We start from the raw sequence: 23284 nt of genomic DNA, 5'->3' as shown, positions 1-23284 counted from the left end.
ATCCTATTAAATTTATAAAAAAAAAATTCAAAAATAACAAACATAGCAAAAGGTAAAAGTTAATATATCAAGATTTGTTCATAATAAAATTTATAATCGAGATAATCAATTTAGTTGTTCCTATTGTTTGAAAACTAATATAAGACCGTTTTAATTAAAAATAGAAAAAAATATATAGTGGGTTTTTATGAGGAATAATAATTAATGAAAAATTTTGAAAAAAATAATATACATTATAATTTATTTAGGAATTTTTTTTAAAAACATGACCGTTTAAATAGGAAAAAATAAAATGTGTCCGTTTTAATTACGAATTGGAAAAAAGAATATATATGAATTTTATTAGAAATAATTTTTTAAATAACAAATAGAAAATTGATTAGGAATAAAATTATTATATTAAGAAAAAATAATTGGTATAATTTTATTAAGAATCGTTATGTTTTTATTATGTTTTGATTCCATAATTAGAATAGGGGAAAAACAAGGTTTGTAGGTCGCTCAAATCATAGAAGCATAAACGTCTCCAATATCCTCCATCTTCCTTCAAATTCCGATTAATTTTCGACACACTTGCATGTTCGTCATACTGTTTCGTTTCTCGAACAAAACACAAAATTAAAACTTAAAACCTTCATTTATCCACCTCGATTCTAGTTAATCTAGAATCACGAACAAACAAGTGTTATCTAAATAACATATTTTTTATTTTTTCCTTCCAATTTGCAAGAAAATTTATTTTGATACTTATTATTTTGCAATGATACAATTCATTTTTCATGATCTTATATACAATAGAGAAACACTTCTCAATTTGTTCAATTTGTTCCAATTGTAATCCAATTGCAAATTTTATTGTCAAATCAACATTCGACACATGGCGTTTAATTTAGGAATTAAGTTTTTGAGTTTAATTAGGAATCAAATTATAATTTTAAGTCAATATTTTTTTTCTATTCTAATTAAGAATTCAAAAACAATAAGATAATGATTCCTAATAAAATTCTATCAATTACTTATTCCTAATCATATGAGATTCCTATTCTCTTTTATCTTTCACTTATTTTTTTTTAATATAATAATTTTATTCCTAATCAATTTTCTATCTATTATTTAAAAAATTATTTCTAAAAAAATTATAATACACTATATATATTAATTGAAACGCGTATATATTATTTTTCCCTATTCAAACGGACATATTATTAAAAAAATTATTTCTAATCAAATTACAATATATATTATTTTTCTAATTTTTTTATTATGCTATTATTTCTAATAAAATTAACTATATTTTTTTTCTATTCTTAATTAAAACGGGCATATTTTATTTTTCAAGCAATTAATAATTTTTCCTAATTAAAATTCATTATATTCTTTTTCTTATTTATAATTAAAACGGGCATGTCTTCTTTTTTCCTATTCAAACGGACATATTGTTAAAAAAAAATTCTAATCAAAATATAATATATTATTATTTTTCTAAGTTTTTGTTAAACTATTATTCCTAATAAAAATTCACTATATTTTTTTTCTAAATTCATAATTAAAATGAGCGTATCTTATATTTCAAACAATAAGAAAAATTAAATTGATTAGATGCAATTATAAATTTTATTATCTAATCAAATCTTGATATGTAATTTTTATGTTTTGCTACTTTTATTATTTTTAAAAACAAAATAAAATTTTGATTCTAATGGGATTGTAGATTTTGAAATAAAATCAAAATAATTATAATTGATATAAAGTTAAAATAATCTCTTTTGATATAATATTTGACATATATTTAATAATGTTTAATACAAATAATTATTATATAATTATTATAAGATATATTTAAATTATTAATTTTCAAATGTACGGACTTTCCGTCCAACGGACGGGCCCATTGACTAGTATGAACAAATGATAAACCATGAACTCTTCATAACATTTGAACATGAACAAAATGTAAATTTTTAAACGAATATATATAAAGAAATGAATAATTTATCTTCCAGTTCATTTTTTATTTGGTTCATGTAATCATGTTTCATCGTTTTCATTCGTTTGGGACCTCAAAATTCACGAGACATGTTATCCACCACTGCAGTAACTGGACTAGTGGGCTTTGGACATTAGATTTCGTTTATTTTTGGGCTTTACATAGCAACCTGGACCTTGCTAGAAAGGGACCGACTCATTTGTTTTTTCTTTTTGAAATAGAATGGTGCCGAATCATTTTTTGATTAGTCAATTCTCATGGCAACTAATTTAACTGAATGTCTTAAAGGCTTGAACTGTCTATATTCGATAAAATAAAAAATAAAAACAGATATCTAAGAAATAAAAATACTAAACTTGACTTAAAAAAAAAATATTAGACAGTTTATATCGATAGGATTAAGAAAGACAATATTACTAGCTTTAAAATTTAAAACATCATGCCACTAACTATTTTAGATATGATAATAATAATATATTGACTTTTAAATGAAATAATAGTAGAAAAAATATTATAAAAAATATTAGATGTGATAATTATTTATAAATATGTCAAAATAGGATTTATAATAATTATTCATGGACGACGGAAGAAGTAGTAAATCATGCTACTAGTAATTCTTTTTTACCTTACATGTACGTCATATTGTTTAGTTTTTCGGACAAAACACAAAATTAAAACTTAAAATCTCTCTAGTTAATCTAGAATCACAAACAAACAAGTGTTATCTAAATAACATATTTTTTCTTTTATTTTTTCCTTTCAATTTGCAAGAAATTTTATTTTGATCCTTATTATTTTCTAATAATACAATTCATTTTTCATGATCGACCATGAATTCTTCATAACTTTTGAACATGAACAAAATATAAAAGTTTAAAAAACGAATATATATATAAACAAATGAATAATTTATCATCCAGTTCAATTTTTATTATGTTCATATTTTATCGTTTTCATTCGTTTGCGACCTCTAAATTCACGAGACATACGGTTCACCACTATAGTAAGTGGACTAATGGGCTTTAGATATTAAACTTCATTTATTTTTGGGCTTTACATAGCAATTTGGACTTTGCTAGAAGGGATCGAATCATTTTTAGATCAGTCAATTTTCATGACAACTAATTTAACCGAATGCCTTAAATCGTATATAATCGATTAAATGAAAAATAAAAGCAGAAATTTACTAATAAATACTGAATTTGACTTAAAAAAAATATTACCGTTTGAAAATAAAAACACAGTACTAGACTAGTAATCCCTCCATCCGTAAAATTACAGTTTCGACGGTAATAAGGAAGATAGTATTATTAGATAAAAAATTTAAAAACATCATGTCGCTAACTTTTTTTTTTATATATTCATGTCACTAATTATATTAAATTTTATTTCTTTCATATTTAAATGATGTTTTTATTTTTTAAATTTATTAAAAAAATTGATGTATTTAATCATTATTATTGTTCAAATATATTAAAATTATAATGAATTTAAAAAATAAAAATATTATTTAACTATTAAATAGAATAATAATAACGAATTATCTTTTAAATTAATAAGGACGAAAAATATTATAAAATATAATATTAGATGTGATAATTATTTATGAAAATGTCAAAATTGGATTTATAATAATTATTCATCGACGGAGGAAGTAGTAAATTATTCATCAAGTAATTTTTTGTCCTTGCTTAGCAAATCAACTCATAATTTTTATTTACTCCCTAATATAATTAAATAAATTAATTTAATTTCTAAATCTCCAATCACACACTAGGCAATCAATCCACCAAGTCTCTTTCTAAACCCAATCTCTTTCATCTCTAAACTAAACCAAAACACGAATCTCTCTCTCTCTAAACTGTAGAATTTAAAATTTCTCCAAAACCCTAGGCTCGATCAGTTGCTTGCGATCCGACCACCATGGCAGAGGAACCGCCAACTTCAACCTCCACCCCCACCGCCACCAACAATAACGGCACAGCGCCGACTCCATCGGCGTCTCCACTTGGTTCATCGGTGATCCCGATAGTCAATAAGTTACAGGACATTTTCGCTAAAGTCGGGAGCCAGTCAACGATCGAGCTGCCACAGGTTGCTGTCGTCGGCAGCCAGAGCAGTGGAAAGTCGAGCGTGCTGGAAGCACTTGTTGGTCGGGACTTCTTACCCCGTGGGAATGACATTTGTACCCGCCGTCCGCTCGTCTTGCAGTTGCTGCAGACCAAACGGAAGCAGGACGGTTCCGATGAGGAGTACGGGGAATTCCTCCATCTCCCTGGCCGGAAGTTCTTTGAGTTTACTGATATTCGGAGAGAGATTCAGGTGAATGGCGCCATTTTTTTGATTTCTTGTTCTTGTTGATTCTGTTGCTTTTGATGATGATAATGATGGATAGCTGTGGGTTGAAGGCATTTGTCCACTGTAGCTGTGAATGTGACTGCATTTGGAAAAATGTTTATTCAATTTGTAATTCGAAACATAGGATTGTATTAATACGATTTGATGGATGGATTTCTACAAGTTACTGAGGTTTCAAGGTTGGCATGAAATTTTAAGTATTCTGAAAGATAACTAGAACATGAATTATGTGTTTGTCTAGATTGAAGAGCCAACAATGTCTCACCTGTACTGATATTCAGATATTAGTTTTGCTTTCTTCTATAACTTTTCATTGGCTGCAGGCTGAGACTGATAGGGAAGCTGGAGATAACAAAGGTGTGATAGATAAACAGATTCGTTTGAAGATTTTCTCTCCCAATGTTCTTGATATCACACTAGTAGACCTGCCTGGTTTAACAAAAGTTCCAGTAGGAGATCAGCCTTCCGATATTGAAGCAAGAATCAGGACAATGATCATGTCGTATATCAAACAACCAACCTGTCTAATTCTTGCTGTTACCCCTGCAAATTCTGATCTAGCAAACTCAGATGCTCTTCAGATGGCAGGAATGGCTGACCCTGATGGTAAGTTACTCATTTCACATCCCGTGATACATTTCAATTCTGATCAAACCATTCATGACATACAATTTTCCTTTGTCAGGCAATAGGACCATTGGAGTTATAACCAAGGTGCATATTTGCTTGGATTAATACTTTTTATCTTTACGTGTGCTAGTATCTACTGCTTATTTTCCTCCTTTGATAAGGCTTTGCATGTGTTTTGTTGGTTCAGTTGGATATCATGGACAGAGGTACTGACGCATGTAAGCTGTTGCTTGGAAAAGTGATTCCACTTAGACTTGGTTATGTAGGGGTTGTGAATCGTAGTCAGGAGGTAACTAATGTCCAATATCATCTATTGTTTTCTGTATAATTTTCACTTACATTAATATGGTGGTGAAATATTGAGGATGTAGGATATAATGATGAACCGGAGTATTAAGGATGCTTTAGTGGCTGAGGAGAAGTTCTTCCGAAGTCGTCCTGTAAGATCTTGCTATCTGTTGTTTGTTAAAGATATTGTTATTTGCATATTATCGCTACCTTGCGAAAGTTTCTATCTGCTATTACGTTCTTCTCTTTTCCTGTAGGTTTATAATGGTTTAGCTGACCGTTGTGGGGTCCCTCAACTAGCAAAAAAGCTGAACCAGGTATGATTCCGCGTCATAGTTCCCAGATTATTCCCTAGATATCATCACAAATGAATTCTTCAATTGGCAGTAAAGTTGAACCGATTGAACCAGTATGAATCATCATCATTACTATTGAGCCTATTTTCTTTTTGCAGATTTTATGTCAACATATCAAAAATGTCCTTCCAGGATTGAAGTCACGCATTAGCACCACATTGGTCGCTGTAGCGAAAGAGCATGCTAGCTATGGTGAAATAACAGAATCTAAGGCAAGTGTTATTTGTTTGTCTATTATGCTAAAGTAGTTGAGATTCTTTGTAAATTTATTGGCATGCTACTCCCCATCATAATGTCATTACTTTCACTGTGTACATGCTTTGTTTGTGGAGGTCGTAATTGTGCTTTATGGATTTTTTTAAGGTGGCCTTATTCTCACTGATCTACTAAACAAGTTGCAAATATTGTCAATATTCCTGCCTAAAGTCTTATTTTGCACATTATTTTCGTATGATTATATCTTCTTTTCTCATTCAAATTTGCGACCCAACAGGCTGGTCAAGGAGCTCTTCTTCTGAACATTCTTTCCAAATACTCTGAAGGTGCATACATTAATAAGCTCAAGTCTGTAGCTTCAATCATGCTATCTTTGATTGCTAGCACCAGTCATCTATCCTTAACTCTCATGTTCATAATCTTTACTTTCATATTGGAAACAGCATTTTCTTCGATCGTTGAGGGGAAAAATGAAGAAATGTCAACTACTGAGCTGTCTGGTGGAGCACGAATTCATTACATCTTCCAACAAATTTTTGTGAAAAGTTTGGAGGTTAGTGCCTAGATGTTTTTCAATGAAGTGGTTTTTTTATTTATTTTTTATTTATGCCAGTAACTGGTAAATTATCGTACAAGTTGAATTATTTCGTGTAACACCTTACTCTCATACATGATTCTGTGAAGTATTTAGAGAGTTTACCCAAGAATGTCCCGTTTTATGTGTCACGTGCTTTCCTCATTACAGTGGTGATGACTGATCATTTTATTGACTCATTGACTCTTAATGCTACATAATTTTACATACAGGAGGTCGATCCATGTGAGGATTTAACTGATGACGATATTCGGACTGCTATTCAGAATGCAACCGGCCCTCGATCTGCACTCTTTGTACCGGAAGTAGGTGATCTGGAATTCTTCCTTAATTTTCAGATCCGTTTGGTTATTTATAAATTCCTGAAGTTAATTGCAACAATACGTTAATTTATGCAGGTGCCATTTGAAGTTCTTATTAAGAGGCAAATAATTCGGTTGTTGGATCCAAGTCTTCAGTGTGCTCGGTTCATTTTTGATGAGTTAGTGAAGGTCAGGTCCTTTGCTCACAAATTTTTTTGCCAATGCTCCATCATACTAAAGATACATTGACACTAAATGGCTTTGGTCCTTTTCCCAGATTAGCCACCGTTGTTTAATAAACGATCTTCAGCGATTTCCTGTTCTGAGGAAGCGTATGGATGAAGTCATTGGAAACTTTCTGCGGGAAGGCCTTGGACCGTCGGAAACAATGATTGGTCACATAATTGAGATGGAGGTACCTCGAATATTAATATCTGAAATTTGAATGGGCATGCATCATATTTAGCACTGGAACACTTCTCTTCTATCAGGGGTCTTTTATTTAAACTCTTTCAAACTACTTAAAGCCTGATATAAACTCATTGGGTCGCAATTCTGTTCCTTTTTCCCGGGAATGGTGTCTCCATGTTGTCAATATCTCTCAGCTTGGCTAAATTTGCCTCCAAATTGAATGTATCGATACTTTGTATGTGATATCTGTGTTCCAAAAAAACCATTATGATACTTAATTTATATATTCGACTCGTTTTCTATCCAACTCTGACCTCCATGAGCTGATAATTAGTTCAATATATCTCAGTTGGTGTTCATAATGTAACTTTTAAGCAGTTTTGGTATCATCTCGTGCTTCCAAAATTTCTCCACCTTCCATTTTCTTCTTTCAGCTTTATGATACAGTACTTCGCTGTACGAAAAAATTCTATTGAAATTCTATTTGAATATATTTGCAGATGGATTATATCAACACTTCCCACCCAAACTTTATTGGTGGGAGCAAGGCGGTAGAGATTGCACTCCAATCGGTCAAATCTTCTAGGGTCGCTTTTCCTCTAACCAAGCAGAAGGTACACGGGGCCATTCTATTACTTACCTCTAATCATTTGTGAGTAGTGGGTACTTGTTTTTTTCTTCATACTTATGATGGTTGCATTCAATTTTGGATAATTAGGATGGCATAGAGCCTGAAAAAGCACCGGCATCAGAAAGAAGTACGAAATCACGTGCCATTCTTGCTAGACAAGTAAATGGAATTGTTTCTGATCAGGTAAGGCGTTAGTACTTTAATCCATGGGAAGCAATTTGAGGTTTAATCTATATATTATGTAGGCTGTTACTTCTTTGGTTACTCTAATTGATTGTTACTTGTTGTGTTGTCCAGGGACCGAAGCCTGTAGCAGAAGTTGAAAAGGCTGCACCCTCAGGTAATGGTCTGATCGAAAATATTTTTCTTTCCACTAAAGAATGAAGATTCAATGATATAATTGAATTATGCACTTATTTTTCCTGAAGAAACCTAGCATAAAATGTGGTGCGTAAGGTGAAGAAACCTAGCAAAAATAGGTGCACTTATTTTTATTTTTTTTATTTTTTTGTGAACTAAAGTGTCACCACCCCATGTTATTGAAGAATTTACAATTAACAGAATTCATTTTACGAATTAAACATGACTGTAGTAGCTTCAAATGTCATACAGTGTGTTTTCTTCTGCTTATATTTCTGTTCTGCTGTGTAAACCTTCTCTTGGCTGTTCCTGATACGATTCTTAAATTTGCACATTGATTATTAGTAGGAAGCACGAGTTGGGGAATTTCATCAATATTTGGTGGAAGTGATAATCGTGGGGCTGCTAAAGAAATCTTAACAAACAGGCCTTACAATGAACCTGTTAACAACTTGGAACAAGCCGTGTCTATGATCCATCTGAGAGAGGTTTGTGCTTAGTGTTTCTTGTTTCCAGTGCTAGTTTATGGCTATATTTTTCAACTCAATATTTTCCCATGACACATGATTTTTGAAGCCACCAACCATGTTGAGGCCCTCGGAAAACCATTCAGAGCAGGAGACTATTGAAATTGCTGTTACGAAATTGTTGTTGAGGTCATACTATGACATTGTTCGAAAGAACATCGAGGACTCTGTGCCAAAAGCCATTATGCATTTCCTGGTAGTTACCTGACTGTTTGTACATTCACTCTAGCTTTGAATTTTTTTATTTTTTTTTCATTATTTTTATGCTTATCCCTTTCTTACTCTAGTGATCTACAAATTCTGATATTTGCTTCTATGTTCTTGGGATTTGTATATATAGGTAAACCAAACAAAACGTGAGCTGCACAACGTCTTTATCAGAAAGCTTTACAGGTAAATGACACTCAATAGAGTTCAACTCTTTCATATCCTGAAAATTTTTTGTCCCCTGAATTTTCCTTTGTGTATAAAAAATAGGGAGAATCTATTCGAGGAGATGCTACAAGAACCTGATGAGGTGGCAACAAAAAGAAAGCACACTCGTGAAATGCTTCGCGTTCTTCAACAGGCTTTCCGAGTAAGTTCTCTAGCTTTAAACGAACTTTTCTAATCTTGTTATATTTTAGGCTAAACTTTTCGAAAACCCTTGAGGTTAAGGTTTTCCATGTTTTAGGTTTTGCGACCTAATGTTTTAAAAGATACCAAACTGTCCTTTCAAGAATGACTGATTTCTCGATGAATATTTTGTAGACCTTGGAAGAACTGCCTCTGGAAGCTGAAACAGTGGAGAAAGGATACAGTCTAGGAGGAGATCCAACAGGGTTGCCGAGGATCCACGGTCTGCCTACGTCGTCGATGTATACTACAAGCAGTGGTTCAAGTGATTTTTACTCTTCTCCTAGGTATCCTAGGTCGTCTCGAAAGTCAACTCACTCGGGGGAGCTGTCATACCCATTTGGCAATATGGATACTAATGGAAGTGGAGGACGTCCTTTTATGCCGTATCCAACACTCGACATGTGAAACAAAAGTCGAATATCCAGTTTTTCTTTGTTGTAGAATGTCATTATAAGATTTCATTTGCATCTGAAGATGTTTGGAATCTTAAAAAATTTGGCCCGTGGGGGTGGCTGTTCTAGCTAGGAGGTTGAAATTAGGCGTTTGTTTGCTATATCATAATTTTTTGTCGTTTCTGGTTACAATATAAAGTCAAATTATGATGGGAGGCTCCAGGAAGAATCACATGGGGTTCATACTATATAATGATCTTCTTGTTGGAAGTGAAGCTTTCAATACATATATTCTTTGGTTCTGTTCCTCTAATTATATATATACACACACATATATGACTCCGTTTTACTGATGCTTGTAATAGACCTTAGTCTGTATCGAGTTTTTGGCGAGAAAATGAGTAAATAACCCTTTGCTATTCTGAAAGTTTTCTACACTTTTGTTGCCTGAGATTGAATTGAGTTCTTCGGGAGAAAATGACCCTATGCTATTCTGATAAGCTGGAGGCATTTTTGCCTAGGCGTTGGATATTCTTGTTTATAATTAGATCTGGAACATTACAGTCGTGTATTGTCAATCATTTCAGTTCCATTTTAGTAGTCTACACTTGCATTTGACATTATGTAACTACAAACATTGAGATTGAATTTGACAGTGGTGGTGCAAAACAATTTTTAATAATTTTAGCTAACAAATAATGATTGCGTTCAGATTACTATGGAAACAGAACCGTGATCGGAAGTGGGGTTCGTAATGGAGCGGATTGAATCAAATATTTTTTTAATCTGATGGATTTGAATTCAATCTAAAAAAATTTCGAATGATAATATCCGATCTGATCCGTGAATATTCAATTTTAAATTTAATTGTTATAAAATATCAAATATCCACAATTTTTTTTTGTTTTTAAGATTTGTTTAATTTTTTTGCTTTATTTTAAATTAAATTGATCGAAAAATAGACTTTATTTAATAAGTTATGTATATTGGACTTTAAATTTATTACTAAAATAATAAATTTTAATATCCGTATCCGACCGGATATCCGCGGATCGATCTAAATTGCCAGTCCAATTAATAAGAAGTTTGGAACAAAGATGGGAGTGCTAGAAAACCAGTGTAAACAAAGGGATAATTTTGTCAGTTCAGCATAAATAGCATGTTAATACTAGTAATTTTTTTATACACACCCCCAAACAGACGTGTCGCAAAAGTGACCGTCCGATCTAGGTTTACATCAAACCCAATTTTTTTCTTTTTATATATAAAGCCCTAGCTAGGTCATTACCCAATTTTCTCATACGTGTTTCCTTCCGCCACCCAGTACACACTCAGATATCTTTCTCATCGAACGGAGGTTAAAGGACGGCGCCGTTTTAGCAGTCCCCCTTGATAAAGCTAGAAAAGCTTCATTTTGGCCCTCAATTTTTGCCTTCCTTTCTTGTTTTAGAGAATTTGTTTGTCTATCAAAAATGGTTAGGGGAGCATCAAAAGCCGACAAGAAGCTAGCCTACGATTCGAAGCTGTGCCAGTTGTTGGACGAGTACAGTCAGATTCTGGTTGTCGCAGCCGACAATGTTGGATCGAACCAGTTGCAAAACATCCGCAAGGGTTTGCGAGGTGACTCGGTCGTTTTAATGGGTAAGAACACTATGATGAAGAGGTCTGTGCGTATTCACTCTGAGAAGACTGGAAACAAAGCATTCCTTAACCTCATTCCTCTCCTTCAGGTAATTCTCATTTTTGTTACTTTAATTGGTTGAGAATTCTTTTGTACTAGCAGCCACTGTAATTTGAATTAATGTGATTGAAGATGATTGGAATTGTATATAGTTGTATTGGGTTGGACTGGATTCCTGTTATTTGATCGGCGAAACTTGTAATTTTTTCAGTTGAAATATTGATTTATTTGAATTAATTTATCGATGATTGAATATTATCTACTGCGAGTTGAAATAATTTCGGCGGAATTGGTTTGGAGTTGTGCTAATGGCTGATGCTTTGATATTTGTTTTCCATTAGGGCAATGTGGGTTTGATTTTCACCAAGGGTGATCTCAAGGAAGTGAGTGAGGAGGTCGCCAAGTACAAAGTACGTCCTCTAATCATTGCCAATTTACATAATTGTTACTGTAATCAGTGTGTTTTTTTACTGGTAAAGTTATTACATTTTGTTGACCTGCTTCATGTCGATGAGCAGCTGTGAAATACATATACTAAAGTTTTCATTTGATTGTCCATCTGTTTTTACCTGTATGAAACTGCATATTGATTTATTATGATTAATAGTATAGTTTTTTCAAGTCATCTTATTTTCTATGCAACATTTGTGTAGATTCTCTGTCTTTAGTAATTTGTATTACTAGTGTTTGATTATGCTCACAATACTATGCTAACAGGTTGGTGCACCTGCTCGTGTGGGTCTGATTGCTCCAATTGATGTTGTTGTCCCTCCCGGCAACACTGGTCTTGACCCATCTCAGACCTCTTTCTTCCAGGTATTTCATTCTCCAATTTGTGGTACTCGCTTTGTATGTCTCAGTGTTTTGGTGAATTCTCACTTGAAATTTGTTTATTTCCAGGTTCTGAATATCCCCACTAAGATTAACAAGGGTACCGTGGAAATCATCACCCCTGTTGAGCTTATCAAGAAGGGTGACAAGGTTGGCTCTTCTGAAGCTGCCCTTCTTGCTAAACTCGGGATCAGGCCTTTCTCTTACGGCCTTGTCGTCTTGAGTGTTTATGACAATGGCTCGGTCTTCAGCCCGGAAGTCCTTGATCTGACTGAAGATGACCTTATGGCCAAGTTTGCTGCTGGTGTTGCAATGGTCACCTCTTTGGCTCTGGCAATCTCTTACCCCACCGTTGCTGCAGCGCCGCACATGTTCATCAATGCCTACAAGAATGCTCTGGCTATTGCTGTCGCCACAGAGTATTCCTTCCCAGAAGCTGAGCAAGTGAAAGAGTACATCAAGGTTTGTTTGGAATTATTCTGATGTGATTTTTTGATGATTTTAATTTTTCCCATTAATTTTCCTTGACCATTTGTTTAATTTGATAATGATGTAGGATCCTAGCAAGTTCGCTGCTGCTGCTGCTGCTCCAGCTGCTGCTGCTGCCTCTTCTGGCAGCGCCCCTGCTGCTGCCAAGGCGGAAGAGAAGAAGGACGAGCCTGAAGAAGAGGAAGATGAAGATTTTGGAATGAGTTTGTTCGACTAGGCAGCTAGCTAGCTTTTGTCGGCTATTTGGTTGTTATCTTTCAGTTTGCTGACATTTACCTTTTAGTTACGTTTCTGGATATTATTTATTTCAGTTATTGTTCTGGATTATTGCTGGATAAGTTTTTAATTTAGATCTTGAACATCAATATTTTGTTTATTTTGAATCAGTCGCGCCTATTTCTGGTGAATTTTTTTTCATATTGGTTATATTATACTCGACATTTGAGATACTGCATTTTAGATGCCAACATTTTCCATGATAAAACTTGGGAGTAATGATGATGCCTATCCTTTTGAAAACTAATACCTCTACTCATTTGCAGTAGTTATTTTTTCCCCTCGACAAAGAACTATGCTTCAATAACTGTATTCCCCTTGTTCTTGAGTTTTGTCAAGTTTTAATAAAAGTTATCTTGCTTAAAATGTGCTCCGAGCCGCCGGATTTTGTTTTATTTGCACTTACTCTAACATGGTCATGGAGCTCCTTGTCGATCTAATTATCATGGAATTTTGGAAGCTTAGATGGATATATGTACATTTAAATGATCTAATCATTTTTAACCTCTCAAATGATGTATTTGTTTTTTTTAAAAATTAAGACGTCTGAAACTGAATACATATCTGAATAATAAAATGTGGTCTCTAAATTTGAATAGGACATTATTTAGACCGTAAATAAACATCTGAATATATCTTAATTATAAATTATTACAAATTGAATTATAATTTTTCTTTACAAGTTGCTAGAATTAAAATTTATACTAAAAAGATTAAGAATAAAATATATTAACTAAAATTATCAAAATATAAATGTAATTTTATTTTTTCAAGTATTAAAGTTAATTTTAGAAATAGGTTATATGGATTTGGAGTTATGAAAAGTGATTTTAATTACTATTCCCTCCTTCTACAATCCAAAATAAAAATAAAAATTATTATTTTTTCCGTTGATCAATACATGTTTTTTAAATTATTGACATAAAAAATAAGATGAATGAAAAATTTAATATATTTTGATCTAAATTAAATATGAAAATCACTCTAAAAAATTCATGTATTGCGAGATGGAGAGAATAACCGAGAAGAAGCAGTTTTAACTAATATTTTTATTTTATATAATTTTTAAAATTAAAATAACAATAAATATGAGTTGATTTTTAAATTTTCACTCAAATCAAAAAATTAATTTGGAAAAAAAAAAAACAGACCAAAGCTTAAATACACAAAGTAAAAAAGTTAAAATAAAGCTAAGAAAAAAAATAGCATAAATGGCAGCAAAAGGATTCGAACTCATGACTGACGTGTGATGGAATGCATACAGTGCTAAAATGCTGCGCGCGTATGAAATCCACATCTGAACAAAATTAAGCGGGATATTAACCTCTTTATGATAACGTACAGATGGGTGCCGGCGACGGAACTTGATCGGAAAATAGAGACGATTCGAAATCCATCGATTTTAGCGAGAAAGGAGGTTGTTTTTGGGGGAAGAGAGGGTTTATGATAGCGGTCGAGAGGGAGATGGCGTGGTAGATAGGGTTTGGAGAGGGAAAGGTGACGGCCAGTTGTGGTGGTCAGAGATTGGTGGCTGAGAATGAAAGAGGGTGGCGTGGGAGAAGAGTATGGGCGACGGAAAGAAGGAAGAAAGAAATTAGGGTTTGGGGAAACTCTCATATTACACTCAAAATTCATAACGACATTTCAATTAATTTAATTTTTCAAGACTAAGTTTTTAATGTTCATTACGCACATATAGATAGAGACATAGAGCACAAGCTCTCTTTTATTCGAATATAGTCTAGGAACTAAACATAAAACACGTTAAGAACTATGAGGGATAAACGGAGATCCAGCGACAGCCACAACTTTTGGCACATTAATGTTTGGTCCTTGGACTTTGACAGATGAAGAATGAACGTCCTTGAAATTCCATTCCTACATAATTCTTTCATTGACCGATTGTTGACTCTAGGCTTGACCCTTCCAATTTGCCGTATATGTATATCCCATATAAACAAATTTCCCTTGCATTCTTTGGAATATAACAAACTTTACCCACCCATGGGATGATCATTCTAGAATATATATCGCACCGGCATATATATCCGATATTATTATTGTGTCCTCGAAGTGATCTTGATATTATTTTGATTCAGTATAATGATTGAAATCGAAAAACTCAAGTTTCGCAAACTTAAAGTTAGCAGAACAAACTATATATCGTGGTATTTAGATGTTGAAATGCATCTTCAGGCCATGGGTATCGCCAACGCGATCCGAGAAATAAATGGCCAAATAGCACTTGAAAATGAAATTGATGCTAAAGATAAGGCAAAAGCGTTGATCATTATCCGCCGCCATCTGAATGAGACTTTGCAGACTTAATATCTTTCCGTCCGGGACTCGCAGATCCTATGGACGAGTTTGAGGAAAATGTATGACCATACTCAAACAATAATTCTCCCTCTTACCTGTAATGATTGGCAAAATATTCGTCTACAAGATTTTAAATCTGTCTGAGACTATAATGCTGCTTTATTTGATATTGTCTCTAGCTATGAGTTATGTGGCCTAAGACTTTCCGACCATGAACTATTAGAGAAGACATTCTCCACGTTCTATTCCTCGAATATGGTATTACAACAACAATATAGACATCGTGATTTTGTAACTTATTGTGAATTGATCTCTGTATTGTTGACCACTGAGAAGAATAATGAATTGCTTATACGAAATCATGAGCTTCGCCCTGCAGGCGCACCAACTTTTCCTGAAACAAATGCTAGAACAGAAAATTATTCTCGCAATGAGCAACGATATATTAACTCTCGCAGAGATAGAGGAAGAGGTCGAGGTGGTGGTCGAAGAGTAAATCAACCCAGATAATTTAATCGTGGTTCATCTAGTCGTGGCTTGTCTAATCGTGGTCTAAATCAGGACCATCATATTAATAAGAAGCCAAAGAAGGCAGATGATGAAAATATTTGCTATCGTTGTGGCATGTCTGGGCACTGGTAGCGTACCTGTCGTACGCCTAAACATTTTGTTAATTTATACTAGTCAACTCTGAAAAGGCCTGAAAATCGTGGAGAATCCAATACTATTGAGATCACTCCTATCGTAAATAGCAATGCAGTCAAAGCAAATAATGTTTCTGTATATATGGATCGGTTTGCTCTTGAAGCAGTAGACCAATCTTTGGATGTTTCTGAACTCCTTTATGATGTCTGATTGACTTAAAGATGTCTCAGACTTATATGTTGGATAAAATAATGTGATATAAATTTTTATGTAATATATTATCTATGTAAAATATTTATATCGTGAAATATAATGTGAAATATTATAACTAATGCGTAATTTTTATTTTGGACACCTGAAGTTGTTAATATTACGTTGCGTAAGGCATATATCCATAATATATTTGGTCCTATTAAACTTATTGATGGCTTTGGGAATGCCACAATAACTAAGCCAAATGGTACTATCCTCCATATTGAGATGCGTTTTTAAACACCAAATCGAAAAGAAGTCTGCTTAGCTTTAAAGACATACGTCGTTGTGGGTACCATATTGAAACTCTTGAAGAGGAAAATAATGAAAATAATGAATACCTTTTCTTGCAAAGAATTCAAGGAGAATTTTGTGGACCATTACACCCGCCAAATGGACCATTTTGATATTTTATGATGTTAATAGACGCATCAAGTAGATGGTCTCATACATGCCTACTATTTACAAGCAACGTTGCTTTTATACGATTGCTTGCGCAGATTATAAAGCTCTAGGCACAATTTCCCGATTATCCAATTAAAGGCATAAGGATGGATAATGCTGGTGGATTTACTTCCAAAAGTTTTGATGAGTATTGTGCTTCACTTGGAATTGATGTAGAGCATTCGGTCCCCCATGTGCATACTCAAAATGGATTGGCAGAATCCTTAATAAAGCGCATCCAAATTGTCCGAATTTTATTATTGAGAACGAAACTCGATGATATAGCTTGGGGTCATGCAGTTTTGCATGCGGCGTCATTGATTAGATTGCGCCCTACAGCTAATTTATCCCAATCCCCTCTTCAAATGATTATCGGTTATCAACTCGATGTTTCACATTTACGCATATTTGGTTGTGCAGTACAGGTGCCTGTCGCACCACCTAAAAGGACTAAAATGAGTCCCAACATCGATTTGGTATTTATATTGGCTATGTATCATCATCTATAAACCGACCACTGATGATCTTTTTACAGCCAGATTAGCAGATTGTCATTTCGATGAATCAGTATTTCCATCAATTGGAATACCGAAAGCTTCCATGATTGAGAAGCGAAAGCCAGTCGAGGCTATCTCCTAGACTGCGAAAGATTTATCCCATTTAAATCCAAGAACTCGTGAATGTGATTATGAGGTACAACGCATCATCCATTTACAAGTTATTGCTAATAGACTTTCTGATGCATTTAATGATGCTGATAAAGTTACAAAGTCTCATATCCCAGCAGCGAATGTTCTTGGTAGAATGATCGTTTCGGAAGAACATGTTAAAATGGATGACAAACCCATGCGTTCAAAGCCTGGTAGGCCGATGAGATAAAAAGATATTATTTTTCGAGAGAGAAGAGAGAGATAAAGAATCTACTTTGAAAGTTCCAGATGAACTTAATACCCCCTCAAGAGGCACAAACCCATAAAAAGATCAAAAATATCGGGAATACAGAACATTCCATTACATATTGTAATGAGATTTGGGATCGAGATAATATCATCATTAATGATGCATTTGCATTCTCAATTACTTACAAGATTATGAATGATGATTATGAGCCTCAGTCTGTTACTGAATGTCGTCAAAGGCATGATTGGCCTAAATGGCAAGAAGCAATTAAAGTTGAATTAGATTCCCTTGCTAAGCGAGAAGTTTTCGGGTCCATAACTCGAACTCCTGAAAATGTAAAACTTGTTGGATATAAATGAGTATTTGTCCGAAAACGAAATGAGAAAAATGAGGTCGTTAGATATAAAGCTCGACTTGTTGCCCAAGGTTTCTCGCAGAAACCTGGCGTTGATTTTGATGAAATATATTTACCCGTGATGGAGATGATTACATTTTGTCATCTAATTAACCTGAAAATTTCAGAAAAACTGGAAATACGTCTAATGGACGTTGTGACGGCATATTTATATGGCTCTTGGATTCATATATATATATATATGAAAGTTCTCGAGGAATATAAAATGCCTGAAGCATACACTCCCTGCAACTTATTCTCAATAAAGTTCCAAAAATCTTTATACAGGTTAAAGCAATCTGGTCGCATGTGGTACCAACGACTTAGTGAGTACTTAATCAAAGAAGGATATAAGAATGATCCTATATGTCCATGCATCTTTATGAAGAAATCAGATACCGAATTTGCTATAGTGGCAGTTTATGTCGACGATATGAATTTGATTGGAACTCCTAACGAGTTATCCAAAACTGTCGAATATCTGAAAAAGGAGTCTGAAAAGGGGAAAAAACAAACTTTGTCTTGATCTTGAACTAGAGCTAGAGCATAAAAAAAATGGAATAATTATCCATCAATCACAATATACTGAAAAGTTACTCAAATGATTTGACATGGATAAATCTCATCCATTGAGCACTCCCATGGTTGTGAGGTCTCTACATCCCCAAAAGGACCCGTTTCGTCCTAAATAATTAAATAAAGAGATATTTGGTCCTGAAGTATCATATCTAAATGCAATTGGGGCACTTATGTACTTGGCACAATGTACGAGACCGGATATCGCATTTGCGGTAAATTTATTGGCCCGATTTAGTTCAGAGCCAACGCGAAGATATTGGGATGGGATCAAACATATCTTCCGATATCTTCGAGGAACCATGGATCTGGGATTATATTATTCTAAGAATTCAACTAACTCTGGTTTAGTTGGATATGCTGATACGGGATATCAATCCGATCCGCATAAAGCTCGCTCTCAAACCGGATATGTATTTTGTTATAATGATACTGTTATTTCTTGGCGTTCTACTAAGCAAACGCTTGTAGCTACATCTTTCAACCACTCTGAAATTGTTGCCCTATATGAATCTGGAAAAGAGTGTGTTTGGTTAAGATCTGTTATAACCCATATTCGGAATTCATGTTTTCCGAAACCGGTTGAATTACCTCCCACTATAATTTATGAAGATAATGCAGCTTGTGTTGCACAAGTCAAGGGAGGATATATTAAAGGTGATAGGACCAAGCATATCCCACCAAAAAATTTCTATACTCATGAACTCCAAGAAAGTCGACAAATCGATGTCAAGCAAATACGATCCATAAACAATCTTGCCAATATCTTTACCAAATCATTACCGACATCGATTTTTGAGAAATTTATTTTTGGTATCGGTATGCGACGAGTTCACAACATGCAAGATTAAAAAGCCCTTGAAATGACTATATGGTTCGTTTGAGGGGAAGAATCATACACTAACGTATAATTTGTCTTTCGCAAAAGGTTTTGTCCCACTGGGATTTTTTTGGCAAAATTTTTACTAAAACAACCTGAAATTATTTTTTTTTGTGTATGATATTATTTGTGTATTTTTTTTTTTTTACCAAATTTTATTTTTTACTGGTGAGATTTTAACGAGACATATATAATAATGAACATTTAAAGAAAAATATTGTAAAAATTATAGTGGTAGATGTCCATTACGTCAACCCCCAACATATTATCATTGATTTTTTATTTTATTTTCCCACTATTTACACCCAACTTATTTATTTTGCCTTCTATAAATATCAAGACAAAATCTCTTACGAAAATCAATTAATTCTAATAGTAGTATATATATCAGATAGTAGTGAAGAGATATAGTAAAAAGTAATACATTAATAAAATATAAATCACTTTTCAAGAGATATAGTAAGAAGTAATAAAATATAAATCACTTTTCAGATGTATTTTTATTCATTAATTGAGATTTGAATATTATTTCTATAATAGTAATGATTGGATGATACAATGTGTTTTAGAGAAAAAAAAAATAGAGAACCTTGGAGATGGAATAATCATTCTTATGGTTCTGATTAATTAATATAAACACGTATAGTCTTGTTGATATGAATGAATATAGAAGTACGAACCATTTCTTTTCTTTTCTTTTTTGAAATTGTACGAACCATTTCAAAGATACAGAATATAAACACGTTTAGATGGACAAATCAACCAATCGACTGCAATGCAGATAGAAAAAACGAAGCAAATCGGCAAGAGGATCACTGGCGTAGATGTAGAAGTACAAACCATGGTTTTGAAATATTTCACATAGTTTAAGTTAATTTTAAGTACACTGCAATGCATATAAACTCTGCCCAATAACCAACAGCATATGAATTCAACACGTCTACAAGGAGTAATACAATACAGATTTCCTATACTCTAGGAAGGTTTTCTTCTTTTTTCCTCTTTTCTCCTCTTTTTCTTGTCTCTAGACTTTTCTTTCTTTTCATTCCTCCTACAGTGCTTCTTATCGGAGCTATTTGAGTGAGATTTTTTTGCCTTCTTCCTCTTCTTCTTCTCTTCTTCATCAGAAAATTCAAAATCTTCAAGTGAGGAAGGTTTCTCTGGACCCAAAACCCGATATTTCCTTACATGATCAGGGCTTCTTGATAAGCCATCCTTCGAACTCGAACTTGGGAGAAGATAAGGTCCCGCTTCATCCATCCTCGATCCAACAGAACCTCGTCCACGCTTGACCCTACCATCAACAAAAAAATGTTAAATGTCAAAAACGTACGAAAGATTAAACACACATTAAAATATATCCAAGTGTATAATAAATAGTTAGAAATTGAGAAACACGCCTTGAATGTAGAAATTTCTCAATTTCCTCATCCTTTAAGCCTTCGTCTGCTGCATTATTTTCTTCTATTTCAGGATGCCTCCTTTCTGTTCCTGAGGATGAAATCTCAGTTGCCCTATCAATTTGGCTGCTCCGGGGATGGTAATCTTTTGATTTTCTAGTAAGTTTGTCATTCAACTCCATCTCTTTCTCTCGAGCTCGCCACATGTCATTTACTTCCACAACTCGGTTAGCTGAGAAAAAGACCAAACAAGGTTAAATAGAGAATTAATAGAACCCTTCACACTTCACAGCATTAACTTGCAGAATTTCCAAACAGGTCTTCATATAGTATAAAAGTTGATAACATTTTTATGATCAGCGACCCCAAAAGTTGGTAGCAAGTAAAATGTAAGATGCCCTCCCCCCAATTCAAATTTTCTAGCATTACCACCAATGATTAAATACTTGTCAAATCATGTGTGAAAGTCATTTATAAGATCAGATAGGAGAACATTTTTTAGCCTCGAATTTGACTTGCAACTCTAATATTGATTAACCTGTGGTACAAGGCATACTCACAAGTCTCAACAGGGTAATGGCACATCATATGATGATGAAATACCAGACTAAAAGCTCCATAATATTACACAGGACCCTTTAGAAATCGTTTCAATATTAACTATGCTACAATTTGTCTGAAAAGATCTAAATATTAACAGAATAATCAGATGCATACCTTGTTGCACCCCAAGTACGGTGGCAGTTAGAAACCGTGAATTTGGCCGGCCCCTAGCTTTGGGCTGCCTAAGATAAGCTAGAACTCCTTCTTCCTGAGACTGTCGTCGTAATTCTGCTGCCTCTTTCATCAGCATTGCAGCTAGCCTGTTCTCAGTTGCAAGATCCATCTAAACATACAAAACAAATAGAATCAATATTTTTGAAAAAGGGAAAAATTGATTCAATTCTCGTCGAAGAACAACAAAACCCCTAAAATCAAGTTAGGGTTTTGGGATTAAGATGAAGTCGATTCGAACCAGAAGATGATAATTTGATTGATTAGCTATCTAATTACTCAACAACTTACGCAAATAAAATGGAAAAAGCCGATAGAGGGGGAGAGAATGAGAATTACCTGATGAAGCTTGTTTGGGAATTTGCTATGAATTGAATTGCTGATGATACTCTCGGCCGGGAAAGAGACGAGCAGAGAAGAAGGAAAGAAAATTTTATTTTATTTTATTTTATTTATATATTTTAATTATTTATTTCAAAGAAATGTTACCTTAAATTCAAAGCAAATTCGTATTTGAGCTTGGCCCAATAATGGGTGGGCCCAAGATTTATTGGGCCTACAGTTGATACGCGTGGGAACTTTTTTTTGGAAATGATACGCGTAGGAACTTACGATCACGTGGGCTAGTAACATTTTTCTACCCGATAAATGGAAAAAACTAATAAAATGTTATCTCGTGTTTATTTCTAACACTTTTCTATCAGTCCGTTAGATTCGTTAACAAAATCATACATTTCGTCAAATTTTATTTATGTGGTAGTCAATTTTTTTCAATTTTGCACAATTATCACCAAACAAACAACACATCACGTGCTGATTCGGCAAAAATGACACGTCATCATCAGCCACAAGTGGTTGACGGAAAGACATCGGTGTTCGCCGGAATCTAGAATTTTTTTATGTCAAAACTTGTTTCGACTGGATGAACGTCGTCGTGGTGTCGGATTTTTCAAATTTACAACCGTTTGGTGTAGATCTAAGCTTAAAGATTCGGTCACCACACCGTTAAGCTTAGATCTACACCAAACTGATGTAAATTTAAAAAATCCGACACCACCATGATATTCCTCTAGTCTAAACTAGTCAAGCCATATCAAAATTTCCAAATTTCGAAGACCACCGACGGTGGTCGACAGCCCCTTGAGGCGGCGCCGCCGTCTGTGGTAGCCGGAATCAGAAAATTTTGTTACGGAACGTCATGGCGGTGTTGGACTTTTTAAATTTAAAGTTGTAGATCTAAACTTAAAGGTGCGGTGGCCAAATCTTTAAACTAAGATCTACACCAAACAGTTTTAAATTTGAAAAATCCGACACCACCACGACGTTCATCTGGTCGAACTAGTCTGGCCATAACAAAATTTTTCAAGTTCCGGCGACCACGTGGCATCCGGACCACCGTTGGTGGTCGCCGGAATCTGGAAAATTTTTTGGAAGGTTGGTGACGATGACGTATCATTTTTCTGAATCAGCACGTAATGTGTTGCTTGTTTGGCGATGATTGTGCAAAACTGACGGAAATTGGCTACCACATAGACAAAATTTGACGGAAGATATGATTTTGTTAGCAAATCTAACGGACGGATAGAAAAGTGTTAGCAAAAATACGCGAGATAACATTTTATTAATTTTTTTATTGTTTCGGTAACAAAAATGTTATTAGCCCCAGTATAACAGGAGAAAATGATACGTAGACCGTATGTTATCTAACCAAAAATAGATGATAAGATTTTAAAATTATTTCTTCTTTGT

At 34.0% G+C, this 23284-nt stretch overlaps 3 protein-coding genes across 3 annotated transcripts; 2 read left to right on the top strand and 1 right to left on the bottom strand.

Moving 5' to 3' along the window:
- The first annotated feature begins 3913 nt into the window (after nucleotides 1–3913).
- Nucleotides 3914–9687, top strand: LOC139881488 (dynamin-related protein 3A-like). Its single transcript, XM_071865957.1, has 20 exons — nucleotides 3914–4312; nucleotides 4672–4954; nucleotides 5034–5062; nucleotides 5166–5267; nucleotides 5350–5418; nucleotides 5524–5583; nucleotides 5721–5834; nucleotides 6116–6164; nucleotides 6282–6391; nucleotides 6646–6738; nucleotides 6832–6924; nucleotides 7013–7150; nucleotides 7647–7760; nucleotides 7865–7960; nucleotides 8075–8117; nucleotides 8483–8625; nucleotides 8714–8860; nucleotides 9005–9057; nucleotides 9142–9241; nucleotides 9415–9687. Exons 1-20 carry the CDS (start codon nucleotides 3914–3916, stop codon nucleotides 9685–9687), a joined length of 2508 nt encoding a protein of 835 aa, XP_071722058.1.
- Nucleotides 9688–11146: 1459 nt separating this feature from the next.
- LOC139881487 (large ribosomal subunit protein uL10z-like) lies at nucleotides 11147–12892 on the top strand. The gene is made up of 5 exons (XM_071865955.1): nucleotides 11147–11404; nucleotides 11697–11765; nucleotides 12073–12171; nucleotides 12256–12648; nucleotides 12743–12892. Exons 1-5 carry the CDS (start codon nucleotides 11147–11149, stop codon nucleotides 12890–12892), a joined length of 969 nt encoding a protein of 322 aa, XP_071722056.1.
- A 7444-nt stretch (nucleotides 12893–20336) lies between these two features.
- LOC139881486 (uncharacterized) lies at nucleotides 20337–21647 on the bottom strand. Its single transcript, XM_071865954.1, has 3 exons — nucleotides 21479–21647; nucleotides 20762–20993; nucleotides 20337–20655 (listed from the first exon to the last, which is right to left on the bottom strand). Exons 1-3 carry the CDS (start codon nucleotides 21645–21647, stop codon nucleotides 20337–20339), a joined length of 720 nt encoding a protein of 239 aa, XP_071722055.1.
- Nucleotides 21648–23284: the final 1637 nt, after the last annotated feature.

The sequence above is a fragment of the Rutidosis leptorrhynchoides genome, unplaced genomic scaffold (assembly GCF_046630445.1).
Source record: "Rutidosis leptorrhynchoides isolate AG116_Rl617_1_P2 unplaced genomic scaffold, CSIRO_AGI_Rlap_v1 contig164, whole genome shotgun sequence".
NCBI lineage: Eukaryota > Viridiplantae > Streptophyta > Magnoliopsida > Asterales > Asteraceae > Rutidosis > Rutidosis leptorrhynchoides.
This window is presented reverse-complemented; position numbering and strand designations above follow the sequence as displayed.